Here is a 15,035-nt window from a genome sequence, read left to right as displayed (position 1 = left end):
TAATTTACCAGAGCTTCAGATTATTTTTTAAATGAGGATCAATCATGACAGACACAGAGAAAGCCTAACCCAATTTCTTCCCATTCCTTTCTCCCAGAGGTACCCAAGTCTATGACTAGGTTTTTATTTATTTTCATTATTGCTTTTTAAATTTTTGGTGTGCTCTCAACTTTGTGTCTCATCGAACTAGTTTTTACTTCTTCTTCAGAAGATACTTTAAGTCTGTAAATTTTCCTTTACGTATAAATTTAGCTGCATCACACCAGTTTGCTGTTTTTTTATTGAGATTTAATACTAAATATTTTCTGACATCTATGAGAGTATTTTATTTTTGTAATTAACCTTCTCTAAATTTTTAATCCTGATAAAATACACGACATAAACTTATCATCTTCATCACCTTTAATCACCACCTAGATCACTGGTATTAAGGATGTTCCTAATGTGCTACCATCAACTCCATCCAGCTCCAGAATTCACCTCGTAAAACTCAAACTCTGTACCTGGTAAACAACATTCTCCATCTGTAACTAGTTTTTAAAATTACTGGACTATACTCAGGCAATGTGGCTTGTTATAAACAACAACAAACTCACATGCAGACAACTCAGAGCTGGTTTTGATTATCAAAACCCAGAGAAATAAATAAGTTTTACCAGAATGACTCCATCAAACTTGAACTGGCTCCACTGAGGTTAGAGCAAGGAAACCACTTCTCCACAACAGCCGAAGTCCAGGGAGCACTGCGGCCAAGCTCCTGCTGGGCCCATTCTGGGACAGGCAGGTCTATAGAAACGAGCAGATGGAACAGAAGAGGCATTAGAAGAAAGCAGAGACTCCCAAGCGCTTGCTCCTCCTCTCAACTGACTGCGTTCTTCCAGAGGAATTCCAAAGCAGCAGCATTAATGACGTTCGTTCAACTGCATGACCAATCCCAACAGGCCTTTGTTGTCTATGATCAGTGTGCAAACACAGGTTTCCTCACTGTTCCTCAAACACTGGACACACAAGCCTCAGCACTGACTTTTGCCGCTATTACCTCCTTCAACGCCTTTGCTCAGATATCACTTTTTCAACAAGGCCTGTTTAAAACTGTAACTCTCCCATCCCTTAAGACTCCCCATTCCTTTTTCTCTGCTTTATTACTATAGCACTTAACTCTTTCAAACACACTACATAATTTCCTTATTGAGTTTACTGCCTTGTCTCCCCTGACTAGGTAAGCTTCATGACAACAGAGACCTTTATTTTGTTCTCTGAGGTTCTCCTAGCACCAGGAACAGAGCCTGACATGCAGGCACTCAACAAATATCTACTGAGTAAATATGAATGGAAGAAATATCAAATTGATTCTATTTATAACTATTTGGCATAAATAAGGTTTGTACCCTATTAGTAACAATGCTTTCACTTTTCACTTTCATGCATTGGAGAAGGAAATGGCAACCCACTCCAGTGTTCTTGCCTGGAGAATCCCAGGGATGGGGGAGCCTGGTGGGCTGCCGTCTATGGGGTCGCACAGAGTCAGACACAACTGAAGTGACTTAGCAGCAGCAGTAACAATGCAATAAAGTAGAAGGCAGACAGAACCCTAAGATTTACATGCACTTTATTAAACATATTAAAAACTAGGTTTCCTCTTATACTTTCAATTTCAAAAAGGTTTTACAGAGCCATTGGCCTCCTCAGAAGTGCTTCAGGGTTTCTATAAATGATTTAAAACTGCCAGAAATACTATAGCTGACTTTTACCTGTTCTATAACGGATACTAAGTTCTACTAAGAGCATACTGAAAAAAAGGTTATGATGCTAGAAACGATGGTGAGCCACTGACCTGGAGTAGGGCAGTTACTGTTCAGAAGCTTACCTGGGGTAGCAGGAACTTCAAGAGAACTGTCAATCTGTTTCAGTACACCATCCACAACCTCAGAAAAAAGGGAAGCTGAATCCTGGGGGCTCTCTGCCACAACCGTCTGGAGAAGATGTCTTTGAGATTCGGTCTCCCTGGTGCGGAACAAGGTGAGAACTGTAGTACCGACAGAGAAGGGAGAAATAACTCCAGTGATGGGGGGCCAGCCTTCGCCAGGGTCCACACTGGCAACCTACATGAGAAGTTCTAATTAGTTGAGAATACTGTTAACATGTGTCAAAAGAAGCATGTGGTTTAGTAAAAGGATGACCGTGTCATCCAATGATTAACATAAAGGAGAAAACTGAAAGGGACTTGGGGGATACTGGTGCTGGAGCTGAACTTACTGATCCTATAATCCCAATCCCTCAACTGACAGACAAAAACCTAAGTTACCAGGAATATTTACTAAGCACTTACTATGTACTTACTGCAACTCACAGAATCCTCGTAACCACTGAAGTAAAAATGATTATTGGGACTTCCCTGGTGGTCTAGTGGTTAAGGCTCCAAGCCTCTACTGCAGGCAGCCTGGGTTCCATTCCCGGGCGGGGAATTAAGATCCCACATGCTGCACAGTGTAGTGAAAAAAAAAAAAAACACTAATCCCCATTTTATAGAGGAGGAATTGAGGCTGAAGAATAAGCAACCTGCTTAAGGTCACCCAGTTAATAAAAGACAGAAGCCAAGCGTGTTTGAATTCAAAATTCATGCTCTTAACCAGGAATCAATTCTATCACTTGAGGGGATCTATTCAGATCATATGGTGGGCAGCCTAGCTGAGACCTAATCCAGGTCACCTGACTCTGACCCCAGTGCTCTGTCGGAGAACACAACTCTTAGAACAACACCCGTCCAAATGACTACCCAGTTTTCCTCTGGAATGTTTCACAATGGAATGCAGAAGATAGCAACCTTCTGAGCTTACAAAGGCAAAAGATGAAGTAAAGTAAGGAATTTGCTAGAGTTAAAAAATTCCATCACCTTTCTATCAAATCTGGGTGTACATGAATTCCGCTTCAGAAGACGTTAATAAGTTGTATAACTACTGAACACTATTATATCTAATTTTACAATGTAGAGTTTTTAAAAAAATGAATTTATTATGTAAAAGTAATAAATACATAATACAATGTATTAAAAACAATGAGAAACCACCTATCATTTCACTTCCCTAAAGTAATTATTCCATCTGGCCCACCACCTTTTCCCTATGTGAATATAATTTAGTTTAATTGGATTCAAGGTTACATGCAGTTCTATATGCTGTTTCTTTAATAATAAGCACTGTCATGACTCTATATTACTTGCAAAAACAGCATCTGTTTCATTGAGACTGTATTACGCAGGGGGCTCCCTGGCATTTTACAAATGCGCTTATTTCACTTTACCCGTGTTATTAGACCAGGATAACTTACCACCTGGAAGATACCTACCAGATGTAACTCTTCAGCAGTCAGCCTGTTTACCAGGTGCTGAAATAACATCCTCTGAGTTGATCTGTCTCCATCGGGACTTTGCAGCATCCAGCTATCAGTGCCCAAAGTTCCACTTGTTGGGAGGGACCACTGGGTCACTGTGCCTTTTAGAAAAATTCTGACTGGTTTCTGAAAATGTCTCTGATGCATGGCCAAGGGCTCTAGCGTGACTGTCCATGTTTCCTGAAGCTCTTTGCCTGTGAGGAATAAAGGATATTGAAATTCTAATAAAAGAAGTAGTTGCTAAAAAGAGATTCAAGGTTAAGAAAAAAAAAAAATTACACTGCCAGCTGAGGTACCAGTATTATCACTTAGTTCACACTTCAACCCCCACTGTAGGGTCAACAAGCTATCATAGTAAATTCTATAAGGAAAAGCTGTATGTGACAGGAATTATAAGGGTGTGATTGATGTCAGAACTCAATAATTATGACTTAGAAATAAGTATTCAAGCAATACACACACACGAAATCTGCTGCTTTTTAAATCCATAAAATACAGCACATCCTATCTTATGAGGTTAAATTCTAAAGACAAACCTGCTTAAATAATACTCTTGAAATTTCCTTAAATTGCCCATCATGTAAAATACAGTTTATGTATATCTCTATATAATATTTCTTGAATACACAATGATTCAGAAATTATGATTCACTATATAGTAAATCATATGAAAAAGCAAATTTATGAAGATTCCTGTATGCTGGCTCTTTATGGTAATAAACACCATTTTCTACTTCAACTAATTTATGTCTTCTTAGTCAATCATTGATTTTCTAGGGTCTTCAATTTATCAATCTTATCTATAGGACAGTGAAACCTTACCACTCATTCGCTTCGGCACCTGACAACTCTGCAAAAAGTTGGAAAACCCTTTAAAATCACTCAGTTGTCCTTTTTGCATGGGCTTACAGTGTACCAGACTTCAGTCCTTCCCTGTGGTATCTCTGATTTGGCTTAGACATCTTTTAATTACAAGCATTAACGGAGGGCCTAGGCTGCTAGAAATTCTAAATTCTAAAGAATTCATCGTCCTGCCTTGAAGAAATGAATGACACCAGACCAACCACTCCATCCCCATGCTACCCCTGACCCAAACAGTATTTGCTTACCTTCGACAGGGAAAAATAATGTTCCTTCCATCTGCGGAAATGAGGCTTCATACTCAGGAGAATTATAGAGCAAACAGTTTAAAGTGGAATCAGTTGGCAGAGTTGAAATCCATGAAGAGAGGTGAGGTTTACTTGACAGCTTTCTTTCACCACTGAGCAGTGTTTCCCCAGCTTTGGTAAAATCCTGGCTGAAACTTTCAAATGGCAAGACAGTGCCTCCCACATGGTAGAGCAGTTCACATACTGTCCAGTAGCCAAGGTGGTCTGGGGATTCCCAGAGCTAAAATGAAAATTACAAAGAATGTTGGGTTATTGTAAATTAGGTATTCATTGTGGTGTTGGAGAAGATTCTTGAGAGTCCCTTGGACAGCAAAGAGATCAAACCAATTTCCTAAAGGAAATCAGCCCTGAATATTCATTGGAAGGACTGATGCTGCAGTGGAAACTCCAATACTTTGGTCATCTGATGTAAAGAGCCGACTCATTGGAATAAAACCCTGATGCTGGGAAAGATTGGAGGCAAGAGGAGAAGGGGATGACAGAGGATGAGATGATTGGATGGCATCACCAAGTCAATGGATGTGAGTTTGAGCAAACTCTGGGAGATGGTGGAGGACAGGGAAGCCTGGCGTGCTTCAGTCTATGGGGTCACAAAGAGTCAGACACGACTGAGCAACTGAACAACAAAAGGCATTCATAAAAGTAAGGGAAATCAGGAGAAAGTAGATACGTACATTAAAGGATCAAATTATATAATTCATGTATTGGTTGAACCAAACATAAATAATAGCCAGCATCCCATTACCATGGCTTCCTTCGTGGCTCAGATGGTAAAGAATCTGCCTGCAATGCAGGAGACACAAGTTTGCTCCCTGGGTCAGGAAGATCCCCTGGAGAAAGAAATGGCAACCCACTCCAGTATTCTCGGCTGGAGAATCCCATGGACAGAGGAGCCTGGCGGGCTATACAGTCCATGGGAGTCGCAAAGAGTTGGACACGTCTGAGCAACTAACACACACACATCCCATTAGTACACAGCCCAGGAATAACTGCAATATATTAGGCCTTTAAGAAAGCACCTATTCAGTGAAAACAGCACTTCAAGTTCTATCTTCTGTCAAGGAACAGAAGTGATGCAGATCACTAGGGACAAATCATAAAATGTTAGAAGAAATACAAAACCATTACACATTAATAAAAGAGAACAATCATGTTCTCCACCACACAACCACAGCCAAGTGTCACCAGAGTGAGGCAGGAGCATCTCCCTTAGAGGGTTACCACCCACAGATCTGCGTGGAGAACAAACAGGTCTTCTCAGTCCTATCTTCAGTGTTTTCACTTAAGCCTGGGACTCTTACTGTAGCCTACAGAGTCTGTACTCTGCCTCCAATCTTTCCTCCTTTAAGAAGTATTCTAAAAACTACATACTCGATCATGCTACTTCTGTGAAGACTCATACAGGCTTCCCATTGCCCCACGGTAATGGTGATAGAGCCCTTTAAACCCAGCTCTAAACAACCTTTGCAAAGACACTATCCTTCCCTCACTCGTCCCTACGTCCCAGGCACACTGAACCATTTGCTGTTTCCTGAACATGCCATATTTTATAACATTTCCATGTTTTCGCTGGTTCTGTTTGCTGTGTCTTCCCCTTCCATTTTCACCAACTGGATGCTCATTATACTTCACTATCTAGCTCAAACCCCGCTGTCCCCGTAAAAGCATTCCTTACTCCATCACACATAGCTGACTCTTCATCCAACTTTCTTTTAACAAACTTTTATTGAGCCACCATACGTGCCACTGAGCCCGGCTAGGACCTGGGACCCTTTATTGGAGTGAGTGCACCTGGACAGATGAATTCAGAGAAATTATGAGGGACTAAAAGGAGCTGTATGCAGCCAGGGCAACTCTGAACAATACGATACAAAAAGGCCACAGATCAACTGCCATTTCTGAGGTGTTGAGAGCAAAAGCAGGGTACTGAGCATGATCCCGTACACAGCACCACCTGGGGGGGGGGTGGGGGGACAGTCCACCCAAGCTATACCTTCACCCAACCCACCCATCTGCTCCATGGCACCCCATGTAAGAAACCAGATCCCTGCCTGTCTCCTAAGGGCACCTGTTTCTTGTTCTTGCTCCCTTGAGCAGTACAAGTCCCAGCAAAACCTAGACTGAATTTTTCATCTGGCCTCTCACCAATTTCTGTTGATTACAGAGTCCAAGGACCCAAGTCGATATAACCATGAATTAGCAAAACATCTTTGTTGATCTTAAAGCCAAGCGTGGGGTGAGTAAAACAGCAATAACATGTAAAATTTAACTCAGAACCACAATATACTGTACAATATTCAGGCACTATGGGGTTTCCCAGGCGGCAAGAATCCGCTGACTGCCAATGCAGGAGATGCAGGTTCAATCCCTGGGTCAGGAAGATCCCCGGGAGGAGGAAATGGCAACCCACTCCAGTATTCTTGCCTAGAGAATCCCATGGACAGAGGAGGCTGGCAGGCTACAGTTCATGGGGTCACAAAGAGTCAGACACGACTTAGCACACATTGTTACATAAAGGAACACCTCCCCTAGAATACATTGATCATGCTGGTTTGCCTACTTCACAGATGAGCTAACAACTGTAAACCATAAATTGCTATGTGAATGTGAAAAATTAAAACCAGAAGGGCCTTCCAGGTCATCTCCACATTTTCCATTATATCAAAGTTCAAAGAGGGGCATAAGGGTGCCCAGGTTCACAGCAAGGCAACGACACTCCAGTCTTAAGAACCCAGGACTCTCCTGACAGCGCTCTTAACGTAGGGGTCATGGCCCTGATGGACTTGGATGAATGGATTGAACGGTTTAGGAACAGTAGTTAAAGGAAAAAAGCCATGAAAGAAAATAATCAGAGCACAACAGAACACATCATGTACAGTGAAGATAAGCAATGTACTGCAAATGTTTTGCTCTGGTTGTGCCTGTCACTTTGGAAAACGCTGCCATAGACTAATCAATTGTTATTTAATGTTACCACCAAGGCAGCCACACCCTTGCTCACTGGCTAAGGCGGAGAGTGGTAAGCCAATTCAGGTATCATAGATTCTGATTAGGATTTTCTGCCAAAGGGAAACAAAAAATGTGTTGAAACTGTTTCAGCCAGAAGATCAGGAAAAAAAATTTTTTTCTTAGCAAATGAAAACTTTCTTAGTAAGTAAAACTTTAAAAAGGAGCTGAGAAGGACATTAGCTTTGGTTAAAAATATATGTACATGGGGCCTTCCCTAATGGTACAGTGGGTAAGACTCCACACTTCAAGAGCAGGGAGCCTAGGTTTGATCCTTGGTCAGGGAACTAGATCCCACAGGCCACAGCTAAGAGTTTGCATGTCACAACTAAGACCATGAGCAGTCAAATAAATAGAGAAATACTAAAAATATACACATAAATGTACATGACTTTCATCAAGAGGCTTTTTAGTTCCTCTTCACTTTCTGCCATAAGGGTGGTGTCATCTGCATATCTGAGGTTATTGAGATTTCTCCCAGCAATCTTGATTCCAGTTTGTGCTTCTTCCAGCCCAGCGTTTCTCATGATGTACTCCGCATGTAAGTTAAATAAGCAGGGTGACAATATACAGCCTTGACGTACTCCTTTTCTATTTGGAACCAGTCTGTTGTTCCATGTCCAGCTCTAACTGGTGCTTCCTGACCTGCATATAGGTTTCTCAAGAGGCAGGTCAGGTGGTCTGGTATGCCTATCTCTTTCAAAATTTTCCACAGTTTATTGTGATCCAGTCAAAGGCTTTAGCATAGTCAATAAAACAAAAATAGATGTTTTTCTGGAACTCTCTTGCTTTTTCCATGATCCAGCGGATGTTGGCAATTTGATCTCTGGTTCCTCTGCCTTTTCTAAAACCAGCTTGAACATCAGGAAGTTCACGGTTCATGCATTGCTGAAGCCTGGCTTGGAGAAGTTTGAGCATTACTTTACTAGCATGTGAGATGAGTGCAATTGTGCGATAGTTTGAGCATTCTTTGGCATTGCCTTTCTTTGGGACTGGAATGAAAACTGACCTTTTCCAGTCCTGTGGCCACTGCTGAGTTTTCCACATTTGCTGGCATATTGAGTGCAGCACTTTCACAGTATCATCTTTCAGGATTTGAAATAGCTCAACTGGAATTCCATCACCTCCACTAGCTTTGCTCATAGTGATGCTTTCTAAGGCCCATTTGGCTTCACATTCCAGGATGTCTGGCACTAGGTGAGTGATCACAGCATCGTGATTATCTGGGTCGTGAAGATCTTTTTTGTACAGTTCTTCTGTGTATTCTTGCCACCTCTTCTTAATATCTTCTGCTTCTGTTACGTTCGTACCATTTCTATCCTTTATCGAGCCCATCTTTGCATGAAATGTTCCCTTGGTATCTCTAATTTTCTTGAGGAGACCTATTGTCTCTCCCATTCTGTTGTTTTCCTCTATTTCTTTGCATTGATCACTGAGGAAGGTTTTCTTATCTCTTCTTGCTATTCTTTGGAACTCTGCATTCAAATGGGAATATCTTTTTCTTTTCTCCTTTGCTTTTCGCTTCTCTTCTTTTCATAGCTATTTGTAAGGCCTCCTCACACAGCCATTTTGCTTTTTTGCATTTCTTTTCCATGGGGATGGTCTTGATCCCTGTCTCCTGTACAATGTCACAAACCTCCGTCCATAGTTCATCAGGCACTCTATCAGATCTAGTCCCTTAAGTCTATTTCTCACTTCCACCATATAATCATAAGGGATTTGATTTAGGTCATACCTGAATGATGAAAGTAAAAGAGGAGAGTGAAAAAGTTGGCTTAAAGCTCAACATTCAGAAAACTAAGATCATGGCATCTGGTCCCATCACTCCATGGCATATAGATGGGGAAACAGGATAAACAGTGGAAACAGTGTCAGCCTTTATTTTGGGGGGCTCCAAAATCACTGCAGACGGTGACTGCAGCCATGAAATTAAAAGACACTTACTCCTTGGAAGGAAAGTTATGACCAACCTAGACAGCATACTCAAAAGCAGAGACATTACTTTGCCAACAAAGGTCCATCTAGTCAAGGCTATGGTTTTTCCAGTGGTCATGTATGGATGTGAGAGTTAGACTGTGAAGAAAGCTGAGCACAGAAGAATTGATGCTTTTGAACTGTGGTGTTGGAGAAGACTCTTGAGAGTCCCTTGGACTGCAAGGAGATCCAACCAGTCCATTCTAGAGGAGATCAGTCCTGGGTGTTCATTGGAAGGACTGATGCTGGTGCTGAAACTCCAATACTTTGGCCACCTCATGCGAAGAGCTGACTTATTGGAAAAGACCCTGATGCTGGGAGGGCTTGAGGGCAGGAGGAGAAGGGGATGACAGAGGATGAGATGCCTGGATGGCATCACCGACTCGATGGACGTTGAGTTTGAGTGAACTCCGGGAGTTGGTGATGGACAGGGAGGCCTGGCGTGCTGCAATTCATGGGGTCGCAAAGAGTCAGACACGAGTGAGTGACTGAACTGATGTACGTGACTAAAAAAACCCCACCAGTATATATATAGAATATAGCAATGTTTTTATTTTTATGCATATTATGGACTAAGTAATAGACAAGTCCTAGTGGCAGTTTCAAACTTAGGAATTTATAAATGTGCACAAGACTATAAGGTCCAAGACAGCAGGGACTACATCTGTCTGGTTCCCAAATGGTGCACTCAGTATTCAGCATATCAGCATATGGTGGTGGTATGGTTTAGCCACTGAGTTGTATATGACTCTTCTGACCCTATGGACTGTAGCCCGCCAGGCTCCAGTGTCCAGCATGGTATGCACTGAGTAAATCAGAAGCATAAGGTTGAAAATGTGAGAAGAGCCTCTCACGCTCCCTTCTAACTGATGTCTTTGCAAGAGTTCTATGTGCTTGGATTCCCTTCTCCCTGAGTCTGTTTCTCCCAGTTCTACTTCCCAGACTGTAAACTCCACAAGGCAGGCCCTGGAATGTCTCTTCTTTCTACTCTCATTGTGAGAGCTCCCCAAGGACAGAATGCAAGTCTCCCTTTCACCTCTGCAGTATGGCGAAGCAGAGGCTTCTGAATACGAAAAATTAGATCTACACTAGAAAAAAAATTCCAGAAAAGCTTAAGTTTGTTTGATGGGCTTTTTCTCACAGGAAACAACATAACAAATGGAAGAAGGCTCAGAGAAGATCCACCTCTGCAGGTGATGGGATGTGAAACCTGGGAAAATATTTAAATAGACACTGTCAACCTACTTATTTTAAGATCATTCTGAAAAAAGAAAAAGAATCTTCAAGCCCTTTCTGCTAAGACTTCTTTCTAGCCAACATCTGATATAACACAATTTCAGAATACAGATTCTCTGATGTGATTGAGTATCAATTATCCCAAATCGAGCTCTAATGCATTGTGTACTGTGTCCAACACCTAATTCGCTGTCTTCACAAACACTTTTAGGATTCCATCTTCTCCATCAATGTTTACCATCCCCTTAAACACTTTTGCCTTTTTCTTTTCTTTGACAAGCCACTGCTGGCTTATTTGGCATTTGCTACATCTTTCTTTGGCTTTATATGTAAAAGTAATTCGTAAATTTTAACCCACTATATCATTATTTGTCTTAAGTATCTCCTCATTTCCCATTTGCAGCCTTGCACTTCTACCTCAGTGACATGTTTCCAATAGATGCAATCACATCTTTCATCTGGTTAAGCCACTTTCCCAATCAGAACAAAATCTGAATTTATTACCTTGGCCCTACAGAGAGGCCTCTGCTACCTTCTAACTTCCTCTACTCTGGTGCTTGCCCCTTGCCTACCAGGTTTCGGCATACCCAGTTTCTAAAACAAAAGAGGCTCGTTTTCCACTCAGATCTTTACACTGGAATGTTCTCTTTGCCAGGAATGTTTGTTCCCAACATCACATTCCTCCTCCTTCACCATTCCATTCTCTGTTCAAAAAGGTCTTCCCTGACTACTAACCTATGTACCACTGCCTCCAGCTTCTACCTCCTCTGCCCCACCCTCAGCCTCTTACTCAGCTTTATTCTCGAGCATAATTTGAAATCCTCTCACTCACTTGCTCATTTGTTAACCTTCCCTGTGTAATATTTCTTCCCCCAGAAGGTAAACTCCACCTGGCTGACCACCACCTGCCCAGCAGCTAAAACAATGTAGTGGGTACACAATGTAGTGACTCCTCAAATCAAATTATTAATTGACAACGTGAAGTGATCGGAAGAAAATGATGGACATATAAATATATACTTATCACAGCACTTAACTACAGCAGGAGATCCACTGCCTCACCAAAAATTCAAATTAGCCATTTAGGACTGTAAGTAGGTAAGAATTTGTTCATTTGGCCAACAAATATTTCCTGAACACCCCTAACACAGGAGACAAGAGAGATATGTGTGGCTGCCTCTGAGGTTATTTTTAAACTTGATGGAAGGCGGGTGACTGCACACCTGGAACGTATAATGGAGAAAGGGTAAGTGCCACAAAAGTGTTTGGCAGTTCAGAAGTTGAGATTGAGTAAGCTGCCATGTGGCAAAGGCCCTAAAAAATGAAAAACTGAAACTGTTAGTCACTCAGTCGTGTCCAACTTTTTGACACCCCATAGACAGTAGGCAATGGCACCCCACTCCAGTACTCTTGCCTGGAAAATCCCATGGATGGAGGAGCCTGGTCCAGGGCTGCAGTCCATTGGGTCGCTAAGAGTCAGACACGACCGAGCGACTTCACTTTCACTTTTCACTCTCATGCACTGGAGAAGGAAATGGCAACCCACTCCAGTGTTCTTGCCTGGAGAATCCCAGGGACGGGGGAGCCTAGTGGGCTTCCGTCTATGGGGTCGCACAGAGTAGGACACAACTGAAGCGACGCAGCAGCAGCAGACAGTAGCCCACCAGGCTCCTCTGTCCATCGAATTCTCCAGGCAAAAATACTGAAGTGGGTTACTATTTCCTTCTCCAGGGGATCTTCCTGACCCAGGGATGGAACCTGGGTCTTTAAACTGGCACAAAAGAGCAGTGGCATTTCAAGTGACTAAGACAGAACAAGCTGTGAAGATCTGTTGGGCAACTAGATTATGTTTCAGACAGGCTGGAACATGAGTCATGTGTAGAAAAAAATGAAGTCTGGAAAGACAGATAGGACCTAAACAGTGAAGGTCCTCAAATGAGTTGACTCAGTAGGTATTCAGGGCCTACCTATCCCGGTGTGATGACTGTAGGGATGTGTTGTGACTCCAGGACTTTCCTTCGGAAGGGACACCTGTTGGTCATGTTAGTCTCCTGGGTCCAGGGGCTGCTCGGCAGACACTTGCCAAGTTCTGGTTCTCTAGAACCAGTTCAACGTTTAATCTTACCTTTGGCCATTCGGTGGTATCCACCCAGTAGAGGGTGATTTTTCGGGTTCTCATGACTTCCTGGACTTTCCTGGGCAGCAATTTCTCCATCACCTGCTTAGGAGTAGGCGGCAGGCGCTGGGCCTGGGCCTCGGAACCGGACACGAACTGCAGCAGCTCCCTCTGCGAATGCGGACAGGGGGCCAGGAGGAAGACGGCGTTCACAAAGCCCCCGAGCGCAGACTCGGCCTCCCTGGCCTCGCCCTCCACGTCCAGCAGTCTTCTCCCGCTATTAAGCAGAATCGGCTTGGTGGGCGACGTGATCTCGGGCCGGTCCCACTGATAGTCTAGCAGCGTCTCCATGAGCGCGCTGTGAGTGTGGCTGGCCCTGGGCGCCGGGCCAGGCAGGTGGGTGCCCTGGGCGCCATCCCCGAGCCGGGCCTCCAGCTCCTCCTCAAAGTCCTCCCAGGAGCGGACCCCCAGCTCTCGGAAGTCAGAGACGCGGGAAGGCCGGCTCCGCGCCCCCTGAGAGTCAAACAATCTGAAGGCCCAGCGGACCCTGGCCAGGCCGAACCGGCAACTCAGGTAAGTGAGAAGGCGCAGGGCAGCTCGCCGGACCAGGGTCTCACCAGCGACGCCTCCCGCGGTGTCCAGCAGCAGCATTACGTTGTGGCAGCAGGCCATGTCTCCCGCCCTACTGCCTCAGGGTTCGAGACCGGACCTGCGCCGCTTTCTCCTAGACCCTTGCTTCAGGGAACCAGCGCCATCCTCCGCTTTTCTCAGGGACTCTGGTCGAAAAGCTCCCGCGCTCTCCAAGGGCCGCTGGCATTGGTGGAGCTAACTCCCCAAACTCAGCTCCAATTGGTCGCTTGCCTTACGTAAGTTACGTGAGTAACCTTCATCCTTGGCGTTGATTGGAAGAGCGATGGAGAAGACCTCGGCTTTCTTGGTGGGGGGCGGGACTGTGGGCGGGACGGTTTGTTCCGGGAAAAACTTAAAGTTCATTGGCCTGAGCCTCCGTTTTAAAATTTAAAGAGGTGGTGCCTGCGGCCTGTGTATTTAGGTTTCCGTTTTCTGGAGGACTGTGCTTGTGCGGGCGGAGAATGCGATGGCACCCCTCTCCAGTACTCTTGCCTGGAAAATCCCATGGATGGAGGAGCCTGGTAGGCTGAAGTCCATGGGGTCGCTAAGAGTCGGATACGACTGAGCGACTTCCCTTTCACGTTTCATTTTCATGCATTGGAGAAGGAAATGGCAACCCACTCCAGTGTTCTTGCCTGGAGAATCCCAGGGACGGGGGAGCCTGGTGGGCTGCCGTCTATGGGGTCGCACAGAGTCGGACATGACTGAAGCGACTTAGCAGCAGCAGCAGTACTTGTGCGGGAGGTATTTACTAAGACCTTGAAAATAGTAGGGGAAGAGAATTTGGGGTAGTTTGAATTGAACTGATTTGTAAGCCACCCTAAACTTTCTATGGAGTGGGATCTGAAGACGAAGACAAGCTTTCTCTAATTTAAGAAAAAAATATTAGAAATTATAAGTTCAGTCTCTTTGCCCTAGTTTCTAGGCGTTTCCGTTGAAGAAGGTAATTGAAGATTGGGATAAAAGTTTAACTTGAGGAAAAAAAAGGAAACAGCTTGAGAATGATTAAATAAGTTATGGTACACTTCCAAGGGGGAACATCATGCAAATTTTAATGTTTTTATGCGTAATGTTAAATGGAAAAAAAGACCGCAAAACCACACATGCAATGAGATCCCAAAATTTTCTGTCTACCTGCATATATATTTTTAAACTGTTAATACTGTGTAGGGAAAATTTAAGTGTATCTGGTAATAAGATGGTGATGGTTTTAAAGGTTTGTTTTGGATTTTTTTTGTTGCATTTTCCAAGTGTTCTACAGTTCTATATTTTTTTTATTTTGCCTTTACATTCGAGGAAAAAATTTTTTTTAATATATTTATTTTAAATTGAAGGATAATTGCTTCACAATACTGTGTTGGTTTCTGCCATACATCAACATGAATCGGCCATAGGTATACATATGTCCCTTCTCAGGGAGAATATTCTTGATGAAAAGGATCCTTCTGTTGCAAATAGAAGAATCCTCAATTGTAGAAAAAGTTGTGGCTCTAGATCCTAGAGATTCCTATTAT

The 15,035-nt window shown here is 43.4% G+C and overlaps 1 protein-coding gene across 1 annotated transcript in view; it reads right to left on the bottom strand.

Annotated features, from left to right (window-relative positions):
* The window catches only part of TICRR (TOPBP1 interacting checkpoint and replication regulator), a 41,902-nt gene extending 28,198 nt beyond the window's left edge, over positions 1-13,704 (bottom strand). Inside the window, exons 1-5 of the mRNA XM_055556801.1 lie at positions 12,901-13,704; positions 4,500-4,779; positions 3,346-3,584; positions 1,868-2,102; positions 657-786 (exon numbers count right to left, since the gene is read on the bottom strand). Coding sequence (XP_055412776.1) covers positions 657-786; positions 1,868-2,102; positions 3,346-3,584; positions 4,500-4,779; positions 12,901-13,563 — 1,547 coding nt within the window. The 5' untranslated portion in view covers positions 13,564-13,704. The remainder of the gene's footprint in view (positions 1-656; positions 787-1,867; positions 2,103-3,345; positions 3,585-4,499; positions 4,780-12,900) is intronic.
* Between the last annotated feature and the right edge of the window lie 1,331 nt (positions 13,705-15,035).

Source organism: Bubalus kerabau, chromosome 19, assembly GCF_029407905.1.
Source record: "Bubalus kerabau isolate K-KA32 ecotype Philippines breed swamp buffalo chromosome 19, PCC_UOA_SB_1v2, whole genome shotgun sequence".
In the NCBI taxonomy this organism is placed as follows: Eukaryota; Metazoa; Chordata; class Mammalia; order Artiodactyla; family Bovidae; genus Bubalus; species Bubalus kerabau.
Note: the sequence above shows the minus strand (reverse complement) of the source record. Positions and strands in the feature narration are given on the sequence as shown.